The 16603-nt window shown below is 26.6% G+C and overlaps 2 protein-coding genes and 1 long non-coding RNA gene across 5 annotated transcripts; 1 reads left to right on the top strand and 2 right to left on the bottom strand.

Moving 5' to 3' along the window:
- Positions 1 to 8310: 8310 nt before the first annotated feature.
- LOC113548651 lies at positions 8311 to 10037 on the bottom strand. The gene is made up of 3 exons (XR_003404898.1): positions 9904 to 10037; positions 9677 to 9806; positions 8311 to 8605 (listed from the first exon to the last, which is right to left on the bottom strand). It is a non-coding gene; the product is annotated as an uncharacterized LOC113548651 (long non-coding RNA).
- Positions 10025 to 14150, top strand: LOC113548648 (mitochondrial 2-oxoglutarate/malate carrier protein-like). 2 transcript variants are annotated; one of them, XM_026949639.1, is made up of 6 exons: positions 10025 to 10164; positions 10400 to 10589; positions 10705 to 10944; positions 11017 to 11321; positions 13695 to 13794; positions 13879 to 14150. In XM_026949639.1, exons 2-6 carry the CDS (start codon positions 10531 to 10533, stop codon positions 14096 to 14098), a joined length of 924 nt encoding a protein of 307 aa, XP_026805440.1. In that variant the 5' UTR covers positions 10025 to 10164; positions 10400 to 10530; the 3' UTR covers positions 14099 to 14150. The 2 variants fall into 2 exon arrangements, with proteins under 2 accessions (XP_026805440.1, XP_026805439.1); XM_026949638.1 differs by lacking the exon at positions 10025 to 10164 and having other exon boundaries at positions 10310 to 10589.
- Positions 14151 to 14211: 61 nt separating this feature from the next.
- LOC113548650 (COMM domain-containing protein 3) lies at positions 14212 to 16142 on the bottom strand. Of its 2 annotated transcripts, XM_026949640.1 has the most exons (4): positions 15958 to 16142; positions 15672 to 15840; positions 14866 to 15140; positions 14396 to 14569 (listed from the first exon to the last, which is right to left on the bottom strand). In XM_026949640.1, the coding sequence occupies exons 2-4, from the start codon at positions 15820 to 15822 to the stop codon at positions 14396 to 14398; spliced, it is 600 nt and encodes a 199-aa protein (XP_026805441.1). In that variant the 5' UTR covers positions 15823 to 15840; positions 15958 to 16142. The 2 variants fall into 2 exon arrangements, with proteins under 2 accessions (XP_026805442.1, XP_026805441.1); XM_026949641.1 differs by lacking the exon at positions 15958 to 16142 and having other exon boundaries at positions 14212 to 14569; positions 15672 to 15822.
- Positions 16143 to 16603: the final 461 nt, after the last annotated feature.

Raw genomic sequence — 16603 nt, forward strand, 5'->3', positions numbered from 1 at the left:
AATAAATGTTTTATTTTCTGACTGTCTTAAAAAAACCTAATTAAATACATATATCAAAACAAAAAATGACAATTTTAGTTATTTTGTACCTAATTCAAAGGAGATCAAGTTATAGTACAACAACTAGGAAACATAATACAAAAAATCTGGAGAAAAGAAACTACTGAAACAATGTAATATGTATTTATGTACCTAATGGGTTATAGAAACTATAGAGAAATATCACTTCTATGCACAGTGTAAGTAAAAAGTATTGTCGTTACGTTTTTCTAAAAAAACTTCACCATACACCATCGAGTTTGTGGGAGAATAATGAATATAGCCTATAAAGTCAAATCATACATTGGACTAAATCGGTGTGAAACAATAGAGAAAAATTACGAATTTAACTAAGATTTATTATTCCAATTATTCAAGACAATGATGCGCTATTCTCCGCGTTATACATATTGTATTAGAGTAAAAAATAGTAAGAACTACCTATTCTAAAAACCAATATAATTAATACAAGTGTTAAAATCCAAGAAAACGCTCATAATTATAGTGCCGTATGGAGATGAGATGATTACAGTTGAATTTAAAATTCAGAATAAGTAGACCCAAAAGCAACGACGTAAGACCTAATAGACCTGTTAGAAAAAGTAAGGTTAGGTTTAAAGTTTAAATGGTTTAATAATTAACGAAAACAAAACAAAATAGGTACACGATATAATATCACATAGTGCCTACAATATTAAACAGAATCAGAATCAGAAATATAACACCTTAAAATCAGGCGTGGATCCAAGGGGCTATGCCACACCCGTACACTCTGACACACAGGTGAATTTAAAATTTTAGGATGTCTGTTTTTGGCAGTCGATAAAATACAATACGCACCTAGTATTGCTCCCCCCCCGTAAATTTAGTCTGGATCCGCACCTGCTTAAAAATATGTATTATAACAGGAGTGGCGAACCATTTGGGGTCAAGTGCCAAATTTTCCCAATCAAGGGTTTGAACATTTTTCACGTGCCCAAATTTTCTAAAGACAAAAGTAAAGTTACTGATTTATTATAATATATTATTTTATTAAGTAAGCACACCTTTTTTTTGTAATTATAATTTTTTAAATGTATATAATTTGTTTCTTTGATTTTCTTATAACAGTTATAATCAAAACTTTATAAATAGCATAATTTTTAATAATTTCAATATTTCACGTGCCACTTTTGGCAATATGTACAATTTGTAATAATTTATACAATAAGTAATAGAAATGATTGATTACAAGACTGGGCGGCTTGATTATAGGGGGTGTCCAACAACACTGCTTCACAATTTTATACTTGTTTATTTATATTTTTTGTATGTTATTGTTGTAAATCCGTAAGTAAACACCGTTCTACGTTAATCGCATTCTTGTAGTACCAAGTATTAATTTTTAAATAATTAATAACAATGATATAATATTTATAATAATTTATAATATAAATTATACCTATAAGTAACATTTTTGGTAAAATTTTGAACATAACATTATCATACTATGGAAAAAAAAACAGTAAAACATAATAGTACCACTTAATATTTACTAATACCTAGTAGGTATAGGTATAACCAAGGGGACAAGCGGGCAATATGCTTAAAAAAGGAATAATCAGTAATTCTATAGTAAATGCGGGACTTACCTATGAATTAATGATGGTCACCCTATACCACCAGCGTGTAATACATAGTATGTAATATATGAAGAGACGAGAGAGAGGGAGAGAAAAAGAGCGTGTTTTCGCCTATGCTGTTTGAATAGAAAGACTATATTATAGGACATATTTTAATCATAATAATACTACGAATCTACATAATGACGTCGGAAAGAATAAAAATAAAAACAACTCGATGATGATAATTAACAAAACCACGTTAAATGTGGCACGGTAATGTCATAATACATTATATCATTTATATCAACGCATTTTAAAAACACGCGAGTAGTTATTATATAATGTATTTGTATTTTGTATAGATAGCTACATGTAATAAATCGTCTGTAACGGTAGGTTATCCGTTTACACATTACACATAGTTAAGTATAGTATATCGTATATGCACGTTACATACATAATAATATAATATACCTACATTCAATGGGCACCATCAATATACCCAAGCCCAGATTAACGCTGCAGGTGCATACGGTGCATTATTGCCAATGTCTTTTTTTTCATTATTAAATTTATTCATATTCAAATTAAATATAAATAAAATATTGTTAGGTATTATACGAAATAGAATTTAAAAAAATGTGCTATACTATATTTTTTTTATTCAGTTTATAAACACATTAAACTTATACTGACATATAGGTATATTGTTATTAAAAGTGGAGTTAAGAATTATTATTTTTCGTAAGTACGACTAGTATGAGTATAATAGATACTTATTACTAATTAGTTATTATTTTCTAAATCATACAAAAATACTGTTTGAGTATATCAGTAAGTATATGAAAGATACTGGGTGTTAACTGAGTTGATTATTTGAAAAGTAAAAATGACCGTTAATTTACAGAGTACGTACTCTAAAATAATGTAAATAACAGACTAGGGCCTTGATTAAGATTCTTTGCATTTAGTCCCCATTTTGGATAATCAGACCTTATTGCTAATACCTACATGACTATAGAGTAGTAACAAATATATAATAATAGGCGATTTGGTATGTCGACATGTCGTACTTATTTATGTGCCTCAGTACCTGCAAATATATACAAAAATTGTTTTTTCTTAAAATCGGATGATGAACTATAATATTATATAAAGATATAATATAAGACGTAAAATAACCGCATACACGATGATATGTAGGTAGGTATTTATTATCTACCAGTTACCATTGATAAATACTGGTATTTAAAGTGGGTACACCTACTATTACTGTACACGAATAAATAATTTATAATATGCGCATCGAAGTGTTTAAAATTTTTATTTTTAAGAAAATAAGAACGCAATTTTAAAGAAACAGTTTTGATACATATACCTACCTACACAAACAAAGTACCTAATAGGTCAAAGAGTCGCGCGATTTAACGGATAAGGTTTTTAGAGGTCCTTTAACTGATTGTACATTAATACCTCAATACCTGTATGATATATGATATATTTTATAGTCTGCGTATTGTATAATATGTACAATATATATATTACATTTCGGTATTTAATGAGTAGAAGAAAAATGTTATTTGATTTTTTTGTTAGCAGTTCTTAAAGGAATAATTTTTATTTTATTTGCGCTTGAACATCGTATATCCTCGTGTATGAGTACTTATACGTATTGGTAGGTACCACATATTATTGTAGAATGATTTAGGATATATAATACATAGGTACATTATAATATATATATATTAGACACATATTACACAACTACAAACTCTGTGTGTAAATATACTTATGCATATACCTACATAACTATTAACTACATACGCCATAACGACATCACACATACATAATACGCATAGATGTGTTTATGTCATTGCTTGTCGTGATAGTATACACAATAATATATTATATGCCATACGTATAGTCGTATTATCGTATAGAGTATAGGTATGAACCTATATAGATTCGCCAAATTATAAAATATCATATGTATTATACCTACCCACTAGCAAAAATGCTTATGCTGCATGGTATTATTGATTATAATTATAAATTTAATATTTATAAATTATATAAATTATAAGAGCACATCGATTTTAAAACAAATATTTATATATAAGTATCTGACTTTTATTGTGGCCTTATATTCCAATATATTTAAATCAAATAATACTAATTAAAACTATTATACCTATACATGATTAAAATATTATAAATCACTCATCAGGTTTGTTGGATATACTATTTTTAAATTTTGCATAACGTCATAACATGAATATACAAATGTTATGTACAACTCTATATTGTCTATATTATAAGTCATAAGTCAGGACAATTAATATAATATATACATTATACGATTATGGCTTCCCCTGTAGGTATATATATATGTTATATATTATATATAGTATATACTAAAGATAGCGGTTTTTACTTAAGTGGTTTTAAAATTTTTAACTAGGTGTAACCGAAATTGGGTACTATGATTCGTATAATTAGTGACATAATAGTATACATTATAATATTATGCACTTTGTTATATGTGATACACTGATATGATATATGTATGTTCCGCGCGTGGCTGTAGTGTGATAAAATCTATTAAAAGATTAAACATTTTTTTATTAATAATAAATAATAATCAATCATAAGTAATTTACTATATATGCACGTGTGTGTGCGTGTGTAAGTAACTCATTTTACGTGCAAAATATTATACATAATGAGTGTACCATGTATGAATATTGATGCAGCCGATACAGTATCTATACCTGCCGTCATACTGAGAGGTAGGTATGCCTAATGCAGTAATACTATTGCTACTAATTTAACATTTCATTCGTATATTATCACCGCATGTCCGCATAAACATAAAAACGTAAAATTTAAAAAAGTAGGTAATTAAGTGTATTAACTTATAAAATATCTACCGTAACAAGAGTAACAACCATAGCAAAAATATTAAATTGGCAACAGCCAACAATCAACTGCAGAATAGATGATACTTTAACGAAATCGATTTATAACTATAACTACTAAGTAAATGCTGAGTACCTATTGAGAATTATTGTCATAAATTAGGGAAGTCTGGATAACTAACATGCTTAATCTTCCCAATTCTTCATCAAGTCCTTCTTCCCAAATAAGTCCTCCTCATGAAGGTAATATATGCACACTATATTTATTATAATTTTGTCTGCAGTTTAGAAGATATAACCGATAATGATTATTAAAACATAAAACAATTATTTGATATTTTTTATTATTTTTTATTCTGTGATATTTATTGTGATTTCTGATAAGTGAAGTTATAAACATATGATATATGAAGCTGGAGCATTATATAATGCTCGATATAGAGCACGAGATACTCGTATAACGAGTCACAGGTGTAACATAATGTATTGATATACCTAAATATACTATACAGTCATATAACTTAGATAACAACTTATTGAGGCTTGAGTACTTGACCCGTATTAGCCATAATATGTTTTATGAATATTTTAATGAAAATTTAAATTAAGTTACGATAGATATAGATGTATAATAACAAAAACCTAAATAAATATTCAAAATTAAAATGTATATACCTTTACATAAAAATTTATGACTCGTCAATAACTATTAACTGTTTACAAGTATAAAATGAATTATTAATAAATCGTGTCAAATCACGCGTTTATGACCTTGTGTATAATATTATTACTGTGTTTCTGTACACGACTGGTTTTTTGTTGCTATTTACTAGGACACTTTACAAGGACTTGTACTTTATTATTGTTTGGTTTATGGACAATACTACTACCTATATTAGTGATACCGATAACAGTACCGCATACTTTTTTCATAATGATATAATTAATACATTTCGATAATACTGTCGTTACGTAGATACCTCCTGTTTAATTAACAAATACTTAACTCGTATGTAGTAATAATTAGTAGAAGAAATACGAATACCAAACGTAAAAATAAAGGATAGGTATATGATATTATACACAAATATACAATTTAATTTTTTCAGGGGAGGGGATAGGTAGTGTCTTATAAATTATAATACAATTTATAAATAAACCTATGATGGGCTCAGGGCTATGACTGCTATGAGTAATATTAAATATATTGCCAAAGTTTATACTTAAAGTGGAAACTAATTTATAACATTTATTTCCGTTTATTCAAATGAAAAATAATAAATATTAATTTTAAGTAAATTATTAAGGTTTATAAATTCAGTTTTTACAATTCTTCTGAACAAAAGATGTCGCTCGAAAAGAAACTTGATGGACCATCATGATTTGTATAAAAAAAATCGGAATATTATTTTCCTTTAAAAATATTATCCGAAATTAATATAGAAAATTATTGAATGTATGTCTGTAGTCTATTAGTCATATTATTATACTATACATATAATTAACGTTTTTAGTTTTATTAATAATATATGTTTAAAGACATGGAAGTCCGTATTTATTGTATAATAATTTTTAAGTTATATAAGTTAGTAAATATTTTGACTGAAAAAAATCTTTATTTTCCTTGGAATGGTTCGTGAATAGCAATAATTTGTTATTATTTTAAAAACAAATTATGAAAAACTTGATAGTTTACTTTTGCTGTATGCGGTCAGTTTGAGTTCAATAAATTAAAAAACTATTGAGTAGATAATTCTTATCTATTATCTATACAAATAAAAATTTCTGGGCAAAGATAGTAAAATAGAAAATTTTAACTTAAAATTCTTAAATAAAAATGTGCACATGTCTTTATAATATTTTAAATGTTTAAATAAAACAAACCTTAGGTATTTAAATAGAAAATGTTATAATTTAAATAATTTATGAATTTTTAAGATTTTAACTACCTATAGGCTATATTAAATCAAAGAATAAAAATAAATAATTGTGTGACATTATCTCAAAATGTTAATAACGGAAATTCGAGCAAGATGAGAAAACTTTTTTATTGTATTTTAAGTAGTTAGTTGCTCCTCGACCTAACCAATAATAGTATCCGATTTCCACCTATGTATATAACACGGTCTCTTTTATTATTATTGCTTATAATTTAAACTTAGATATAACAATTACAATTACAAAAGTACTTTAATTACTACAGATAATATCGATTCTCGAGTGCGTAATAATAATTTTAATTATGAATAATTTAGTATGCTTCCAACCGGGTATTTAATATTTCGTATCCTCAAAACGTGATCATATTTTCTTATTACCTACTTACATTTAAAATAACAATTAAGCAATATACCTATATTATAATATATACCTACGCAGTGTAGTGTTGCGTGTCCTGTTATACCTCTTAAAGAAAATCACAATCATATAAATTGAAACGGATGAATTATGTGAGTGATCAATGACGTATAGAATTATTGTACTTACCTATATAACTATATAAGCTATAACAAGTATTTAATTTAATATTTTGTATTATTGTAAGCTTTATTATAAGATATTGGGTAATTTCAGATACGTGTAAACTTATCTTATTATGTTTTCACTTGAAACTTTTGAAATCACAAATGTATAATTATAATCCCATATACTATAATCCCATATGCTGGCAATAGGCATAAATATTATTAAGATAATTTTTAAATTTTGATTAACATTAAAACGTTTAACCACATATAAAGATTGAAGAGTATTGCAGTGAGCTATTTTGATGGTATCTGTATTTTAACTTTTAAACTAAATTGTGTGAACCTATTGTGGTAATGTGGTTATATACTTGTATGAATACTACCATCGAGACTTTACTAAAGGTTATAGGTACCTAATTTAGTATTTACCATATTATAAAAGTTTTATCAATGACAAATACCTATTTAAATTTTAATAGTTGATTATCACGCGTGTCGCGAGGGTATCTTTTGTATTTATACCTTGGGTACTAACTATTAAATATAGGATAAAATACTTGTTTTAAAGTCTAATTGTAATATACGAGTATTAATACATACACGTACAAAAACATACACATAGTATATTATATAATTTATTATACTATTATTACTTATAAAAAAATAAGTAATAATACTATTTTTTTTTTTTTTTTTTTATAGTAGCTACTAGTTAGTATAGTAGTATCAATAAGTACTGGCGGAAATAAATGGATAGGTAGTTGGTAGCCGGTAGGTAATATATACATATATAAACATATAACATTTTATGGTTTTATTTATAAGCATAATGTTTCGCGTGCATAATTGATCGTAAAACTTAGAAACGTTTAATACTGTATTATACTGTTTATATTGAATTAATCATACAATTCATTGAGTAAATATAGTTATAGTATCTATGTACAATACTCTCTAATGCATTATACCTAGCAAATAATATAAAATATTTATACAATTATACAATAGGCATATATGTACAAATAGTCAGCTCAGAACTCTAAAAGTTTGATAAAAAATATTGAAAATAATTTTATAATTAGAGTAAATCGACTTATTATAAAACTTGGTGATAAGAACATCTGTGTTCTTAGGCTGTTTTTTACGATTGTTAAATTTTTTAGCAAGTTATTGGTGTACACATATATAAAAATGCTCATAACTCACTTAAAAACTAAGTAGTCGTAATAACCAACATGCGAACATAGAAAATGTTCTTACCATCTAGTTTCATAATAGATCGATTAACTCTAATTTTTAAACTAACAGAGTTAAACGTGATCTCCTGAGCGTACATTTGTTATGTTATACGTACTTGTAAGACGAAGACAAGACCTGCGGGTATGGTGTCCTCTTAACATATTGATCTGTTTCGTAAATAATAAAGCAATTTATGCAACCATTGCAATCTATATACTTTAAATTTAATTTTAGCATCATCAGTTAGCTAGTTTCAAAATGTTAAAAAACCGGAGAAATCACTTCTGCGGTTTAGTAAGTTTTCAAATGTACCTCGTCATTAAGTAGATCACTATGTCTGTAATGCAATAATGTTAAATTTTAATTAAATTATTGTATTATTGTATATTTGTATAAGTACATATGAAAGAAAACAAAATATTACTATTATGCGAAATAAGAAATGGGTTGATGTGGATCTCCATTTATTTGGAGAGTCCAGAAATGTTTCATATAATCATATAATAATTTATTGTTATAAATTATTTCTTAATTCAAGCGGTTGAAATAATTTTTGCCAAAAATTGTTTGTCAATATCATAGAACGATAGAACAGTCAACGATGCAAATAAGTTTGTGGTATTAATAATAACTTAAAATTAGTTTAAATATTTTTTAAATTTAATTGTAGAAAAAACAATAATAAAAATAGGCAATGTTCAAAAAGGTTTCATATGTCTACGTTTATCTAATATTTTATTAATTCAAATAAAATAACTAAAATAGTTGGATAAAAAGTTGTTATTTCTTATTTAAAAATCAAATTTCATCAAAATTTGAACTTTAAAGTTCAAACGCTTATAAAAACTTCCAGTGATTATATGCTTTTTCATTATTTTTAAATTATGTATATTATGAGGAATTTTGAATTAAATTGTCAAAAATGTTTAATTTAAAAAATAACCATTTTAAATGTTTATTAATAGCTCAAAAAGTTTAAGTACATTGCAATAATCTTTTGTTATCGGTTGTGATCGTAGATTCTGAATAATATAAATAGTAAGTAACAAATTTATAAATATTTTGGTTTTTGAGTGCTATAGGCCTATATAGACTCCTCTATTATGCGGCTATGCGTAACTATTATTATTATTTATTATGTTATGCAGTTAGGCTACTTGTAAGTTGTAATTTGTATAATACAATGATACATGTAAGCCCAGAACTGAAACAAATTTAAACTATGAAGGTTGGATTTTGTTGAAAAAAAAGCTGTTGCGTTTAAAATGTATATAATTACGCTAGTGTCTCTAGTAGTATTGATCAGGGGGGACGTCAAAGACAAATAATTTAAATAGGTACTATTTAGAAATTGTTCGTTTTAAAAATTGGAGATTCTAAATTTCTATATAATAACTAATAGGTATACCCAAACAAAATGCTAGTTAATCTTCCGTCCTGCGTATGCACGTAAACGATGTCTGAAATATTCTCGTATGGATCCATGAGTTCAAGTATGGTGACATGGTGTATTTAGCTATGTTTGGAATACGATTCCCCTGTGAAATACATCGAGTAATAGGAAATTCTATTAATCGTATCGAAAGCAGTGGCAGTCGCAAGTCGTAAATTCTCACAACCGCGTATAGTGTATACCCGCTAGTCAGCTGTTTCCCGCGCTAACTCCGAGCGCTTTTGGCAGCCGAGGTTGTACGCACGCCCACGGACATGTCCTTGCGCCTCCACCGAATACATTATAATGTTATTTTTTTGCTTGTTATTTTTATCATTATATCTGTACCTCGAAGAAAACTCGTCGATGTACAGAATATTTAAATATAGTAAATATTATACATTAATATTATTTCGATAGTCGATATTATACATCATAATATAATGTGTGCACAATAATAATAGGTAATAATGTAATTTATATTATTCTATTATTCCGGTGGCCAGTGTCGAACGTTAAAAGTTTTTTATTTTTGTTCAATTATTAATTTCTCTCTCCTCCGGTCATCCCCTCTCATTAAATTCGTGCCGACTGGCCGACTGCGAATCAATTAAATTTAGTGGGGATATCGTGAACGGCGGCTCGCGCGCTATAATAAATCATTTAAAAATTAATACGCACTCTTCGAATTTCTTACAGCCGCGACAGACACACTGTGAGCAGTTGTGAATGTAAGTGCCGCAGTGACATGTTCAAGAAAGACCTTTAAGTCTCTCGTACAATACTTAGAGCAATTGGGTACGCACAAACATATACACACACACGTCATCATGAGTGATTCCGTGCCTTTACCGCCTCTGGTCAAGTTCTTCAACGGTGGACTATCCGCGTAAGTATCAGCAGCCGCGGGTTACGCGCATGGCCTATTACACGGCCCGTGACAATACCTAATATTATATCATTCATTACTATTGTTATTGTTGTACATGACGTACGTTTTATAGGACTGTGGCCACCGTTATAGTGCATCCGTTGGACGTGCTGAAGAACCGCATGCAGATGGCTGGACGCGACGTCACTGCCACTGAAGCGCAAAAGTCCATGGGCGGCATCGTTCGTTCCATGATCAAGGAGAAGGGTGTTACGGCGTTTTATCCCGGACTGTCCGCCGGCATCCTGAGACAAGCCACGTATTCGACCACGCGATTGGGCATGTACAACTCGTTGTTCACATTTATGACTGGGTGAGTGTTGTCAGAACACACCAACATTCACTTTTGTGCTATGAACAACGTGTCTGTTGCTTATTGTTGTAGGGAAGACAATAAACCGCCCAATCTGTTGGTGAAACTGGGCTTGGCCCTGGTGTCTGGTGTGACTGGTGCTGCTGTCGGTACCCCGGCTGAAGTAGCACTCATAAGAATGACATCTGATGGACAATTACCATTGTCAGAAAGACGTGGTTACACTAGTGTTTTCAATGCATTAGCCAGGATTGCTAAGGAAGAAGGTATTGCTACATGGTGGAGAGGATGCATTGCCACAATGGGAAGGGCAGCTGTTGTCAATATGGCTCAACTTGCATCATATTCTCAATCAAAAGAAATTTACCTTAAGAGTGGTGAGTTAAAATGCTATGGATGATTTTCTATACACGGCTTGGGCCCAATTTTATTGAATAAATTTATGGTTTTATAATGATTGACAAAGCATGCATAATATCTGTACTTCAAACATTGTAAATAACAAAATATAAATGTCATTTCGTTTTTATAATTATTCCCATATTTAATCATAAATATTAGGTAGGTAAATAATATATTATTAATTAGCAGAATATTTAAAAAAAATTAATTTTTGATTAGTTAACTTATCATTAACCAACGATTTGAATGTGAATGACTGGTATTCAGATGATCAAACCATAGACATATTAATTAGCATGTCTATCATACCAAACTGTGGGTTGCCAAATTCCAGCATTGCTAGTCAATAGACCCAATCATATGATGGGACCTAGAGTATATGCCATATTATTTTAAATATTGTTATCTTTGTTATTAAACTTCTTTCTTTTTCTACAAAATACAAATATTTGTTCCTTGGGGAGCCCACTTTCTACTATCAATTCTATATGTTTAATGTTTATAGATCAAACTATATATTAAATATTTAATAATAAGTTGTGTGCATGGTTGTATAAACATTTTAAAATAATCATTTATTTAATTATTGAACAGTAAATAATTAAAGATGAAATAACATATGTTATGATTTATAATAATTGGCTCTCTAATATAGTAATAATTATCTAAAATATTTCAACAATTTTAATTCAATAAAATAGAATCATTCATGAGACACCTCTTGATATGTATAGATTTTGAATTTACAAATTGATTCCCAGCTTTTAATACATTAGTATGTATGATATTAAAACTTAATTAAGCTAATTAAAAGGTTTCACAAATTGCATTTAGTCTTATTATTTTTTTGCTATATTTACCATTGTTTTAAAATGAATGCTTAATTATCTTTATTTTATAATTCACGGACAATTATTAATTAGGTTAAATTTTTATAATTGTTCTATAGTATAAAAATAAAACTAAATGTATTTAAACATCATGTCAGTTTTATTTTATGAATTTTTTATTGAATTAAAAATTTTTATTTGATATATTTTTTCTATTTTAAATCCAATAAAGAAGATACAGTTGAGTTCTTATAAATACATTTTAATTTCTAGAAATAAAAATAAATTAATTGCACTAATCTTATCTGTGGATAATAAAAACTAGATATATTACAATTCTTTTGAATTATTAAAATGAATCATGTGATTTTTTTTTTTTATTATGTTACGAGATTTCTCAGCCAATATAGGTACTAATAATAATTTTCAGAGTATTGACAATAGCTATGTATATTTTAATTGAAATACTTAAATTATTTTGTGACCATCTCTAAATGAATATGTTCAAGTGATTTATAATGATTATATATTCTTGAGTTTCTCTCACTTTTAAAAATTATTAACAAAATTGAAAAATATATTATTATTGGAATGCTGTATAGTTTACATTAATGTAGTATGCTAGTTAGGTTATTAAATTTAATTTTTAAGTATAAAGTTTATTTTTAGTAGGTATTTGACTATACTTATAATTAATCCGTTGATTATAAAATAAAAATTATCTATATATATTAGTGCATTAATGATTTTAACTACTTTATTGTTCACAATATATCATAAGTATTTGTCAATCTATCTATTATTTAAAATCTAGTTTAGTAATGTAGAAAATTGTTATGAAATACATCATTAGATATAAATAATAATTAATAATAAATCAGAAATCTAAAATATGGGAATTTTGTATCTAAATATATTATTATTCCATTAATATAATAAACTATAACTGTTTAGCAATTTTTATTCAAAGTTAAAAAATATCTATAGTTAATAATAATTGTTATTTTAAATTCAATGTTAACATTTTATTCTATGCCAAAAAAAAAATATATAAGAATAATTTTATTTTATTTAGATTTTATTATTTATTTTTGTCATATTTAATTTATAATTTTAGGTGATTTCAAAAAATAAAGAATTTATTCATGATTCATCTATATTTGAAAAGAATAGTATTAAATTACAAATGAATTATGGGTAATATATAGCTTAAATATAATCATTCAATTTTATATAACAACTTAATAAATTCAAAAAATAATTACTTACAAATACCAAAGTTTTTTAATTATATTCATCATTATATTAATCTTAATTTGTGTAATATTGTTATATTGTTAAACTATAACGTACAAGAACATTGTGTTTATATTGATTATAATAGGTAGCCTAGTAGATCAATTATTAATACAATTGTTTAAACACATATATAATATTATGTTAAGGTATATATATTAATAATATTATATTATTGTTAAAAAAAATTTATTTAATGGTATTCAACCGATGTTGTTTCAGGTTATTTCAAAGATAATATTGTATTGCACTTTGCTTCATCAATGACTTCTGGTGCCATTACAACTGTAGCCTCACTGCCTGTAGATATTGCCAAAACTAGGTATGAATAATTGAATAAAATAGAATTTAGATAAAATGTTGGTATAAATTACTATAACAATGATTATTTAATTCTATTTTACAGAATCCAAAGCATGAAAATTATTGATGGAGTACCGGAATACACTGGCACAATAAATGCTATGGTGAAAGTAGTGAAGAATGAAGGTTTCTTCAATTTGTGGAAAGGCATCGTGCCATATTTTGCAAGAATTGGACCTCATACTGTATTAACATTTATAGCTTTAGAGAAGTTCAATGAAGCATATAAAGTTGCTGTGTTTGACAGACAGTCAAAAAAATAAATATTAGAATAGTTATTAACTAAATAATTTATTCATACATTCTTACAATTTATACTTTATTTTTGTTTAGTTTTATTTTATGTTAAATATTCTGTTTTTTTTTTTACGTTTATCCTTGTTAAAATTGAATTGTTTTTCCATTATTAATTTAATTTATTGTCTTACAGAAATTAAAAAAAAATATTTATATAATATATTAAGACTGTAATAGAATATATTATGTAATAAGAAAAATTAGGAATGAGTAAATACATAGTATAGACTATTGATTGAATATGATACAATATTTTATGAATCTTAATTGGCTGAAGCAATTTTTTCTAAATGCCGTACTGCGTCCTTTAACTTAAATACTAATTCTTGAAGTTCCTGTGTATTACAGACAAAATCAATGTATTTGATCGTGCCATTGTCTATTGTCTTCAGCCGCACATTGTATAAGAATTCAGACACGTCATCGAAAACACTAGACTAAAAACAGATACATTTATTGTTATTGTAATAATTTAATAATTAGTAAACAAATAATGTTATAGTTTATAAGCACATCACATTATTTATTGAGTTATATGTATATAGTTAGATAATTTAATTTAAAGTTGACTGGCGCACAATGTGCATTGTTCATTAATCAAAAAAATAATATATACTATTTAAGTGGCTTAATGATATGTAATGCGACAATAATTTTAAAATAGATTAAACTTTTACAGTTAAAATTGTTATAGCTTATTGGTAATAAAAAATTATAAATATGATATACTGACTTGTACATAGTAGTTGAGGCGGCATTCAACATCGACCACATTAGCCAACGATGTAGTGGTCATTTTGGAAACTTCCATTAGACGTGGTCTAACAGATTCATAGGTTTTAATGATCTCTGTTAAACGATCAGTATTAGCCAAAACTAGTGTTTGTAAGTTTTGGTTCAATGATTTTCCATCTAAACAATGTCTATTAGCAATTGTAAACAAAACTACTAATGAAGCATATGCTTCTTTAGCAATATCTTGTTTAGATGTTATACTTATGGTAGACTCTGAAATAAAAAGAGATTTAATAGAAATTATTAATTTAAGTTAAAAAATGTTAATTAATTAATTTAAATTTGTGTAAATGTGTACCTAAATAAGTAGAAAATAAAATTTTAATTAGGTGCATAACAAATAAAGATTATTAAATACAAATGCGTAATATATATAAAAAATTAATAAATACATTCATCACTCCGTTCAGAATCTAAAATGTTGAATGGTACTTATATATATTATTGATAAAATATAAGTAATCTATTATACTACATTACTATAAGTGACAATAGGTATGAATTAAATCTACAAGATTATCGAACAAGTAAAATAATAACTTCATGTAAAAGGTAAAATAGCTTGTCACTATTATGGGAATACATCTTATTCTATAATACATGATTTTATGATAATAAAATAATATTATAATTTATAGTAAAATCAATATTATAAATGTTGATAAGTTTATAAACTAAGAAAAAGATTTTTTTTTTTTAAATAAAGAAATAGATTTTTAGTATTGTTTGATATTTGGCTCTTACCATCGTGTAATGTTTGTTCCGATGTATCACTCAATAATGTTCCCAGTATCTTTTCAGCCTTTTGTAGTAATGTTTGAAAACATTGGTCGTTGATCAGTGCTGGGTTGCACAATCGTTTCAGTCCCAGTTCAATTTCAGTTGATATATTCATTTTGGCTTTAAAAAATACCTAAATAATTTTAAATTGAAATATATAAGTTACTATAAATCTAATTTTAATAATATATTATTTAATCACAACATTATTTATACATATAAAAATTAGACGTAAAATTATAATATTTACCTTAGAATCTTAGATCATGTCAAGCCTATGATCATAACACATTGAACAATACTTTGGACCTTGCTTTATATGATTATGTATAATATAGTACTAATTACTATATATCTGGAATGATTTGTTATTTAAAAAGACCATTTTAGAGTATTAAATTAAAAAAATGTTGCTTGTATTTTAAATTGTATGTATTATTGTTTACAATTTAATATTTATCAATAACTTGTTATGATAAAAATAAAATGTATAGAAATTAGATAACACTATCGAAGTAACGACTATAGCGCTCGTGACGGTTTTATTCTTCACATAAAAAATACCACTCTCACAAGTCGCAAAATACAATTTCGGCACTATGATGTATGCGGAAAAAAAATAATATTTTAAGACCTACCCATCGGTTTTGTTAACTCAATTCAATTTTTTCAAGTAAGTATTAAATACAATTTGAATATTATTTCTTTTTTTAGCAGCTATTAATTAGATATAACATATAGATATTGTTGCACGGCTGTGAACGTTAAATCATTGAATAATTATATCGACCATACGACTATTTATTTTTATTTATTGTATATTGTATTGTAATTTATTAATGGACACATGGTGTAATAAGGCGGAATAATATATTAATATTATGTAAAACAATATA

This window comes from Rhopalosiphum maidis, chromosome 1 (genome assembly GCF_003676215.2).
Source record: "Rhopalosiphum maidis isolate BTI-1 chromosome 1, ASM367621v3, whole genome shotgun sequence".
NCBI lineage: Eukaryota > Metazoa > Arthropoda > Insecta > Hemiptera > Aphididae > Rhopalosiphum > Rhopalosiphum maidis.

What these genes read in the sequence shown, in the direction of transcription:
- LOC113548648 (XM_026949639.1), top strand. Translation starts at nt 10,531, where the DNA reads ATGAGTGATTCCGTGCCTTTACCGCCTCTGGTCAAGTTCTTCAACGGT. An exon ending in TTCAACGGTGGACTATCCGC is followed by an intron (nt 10,590 to 10,704) that starts GTAAGTATCAGC and finishes TACGTTTTATAG; the next exon opens with GACTGTGGCCACCGTTATAG. An exon ending in AGAAATTTACCTTAAGAGTG is followed by an intron (nt 11,322 to 13,694) that starts GTGAGTTAAAAT and finishes ATGTTGTTTCAG; the next exon opens with GTTATTTCAAAGATAATATT.
- LOC113548650 (XM_026949641.1), bottom strand. Translation starts at nt 15,822, where the DNA reads ATGAATATATCAACTGAAATTGAACTGGGACTGAAACGATTGTGCAAC. An exon ending in GGAACAAACATTACACGATG is followed by an intron (nt 15,141 to 15,671) that starts GTAAGAGCCAAA and finishes TTTTTATTTCAG; the next exon opens with AGTCTACCATAAGTATAACA. An exon ending in GCCTCAACTACTATGTACAA is followed by an intron (nt 14,570 to 14,865) that starts GTCAGTATATCA and finishes ATCTGTTTTTAG; the next exon opens with TCTAGTGTTTTCGATGACGT.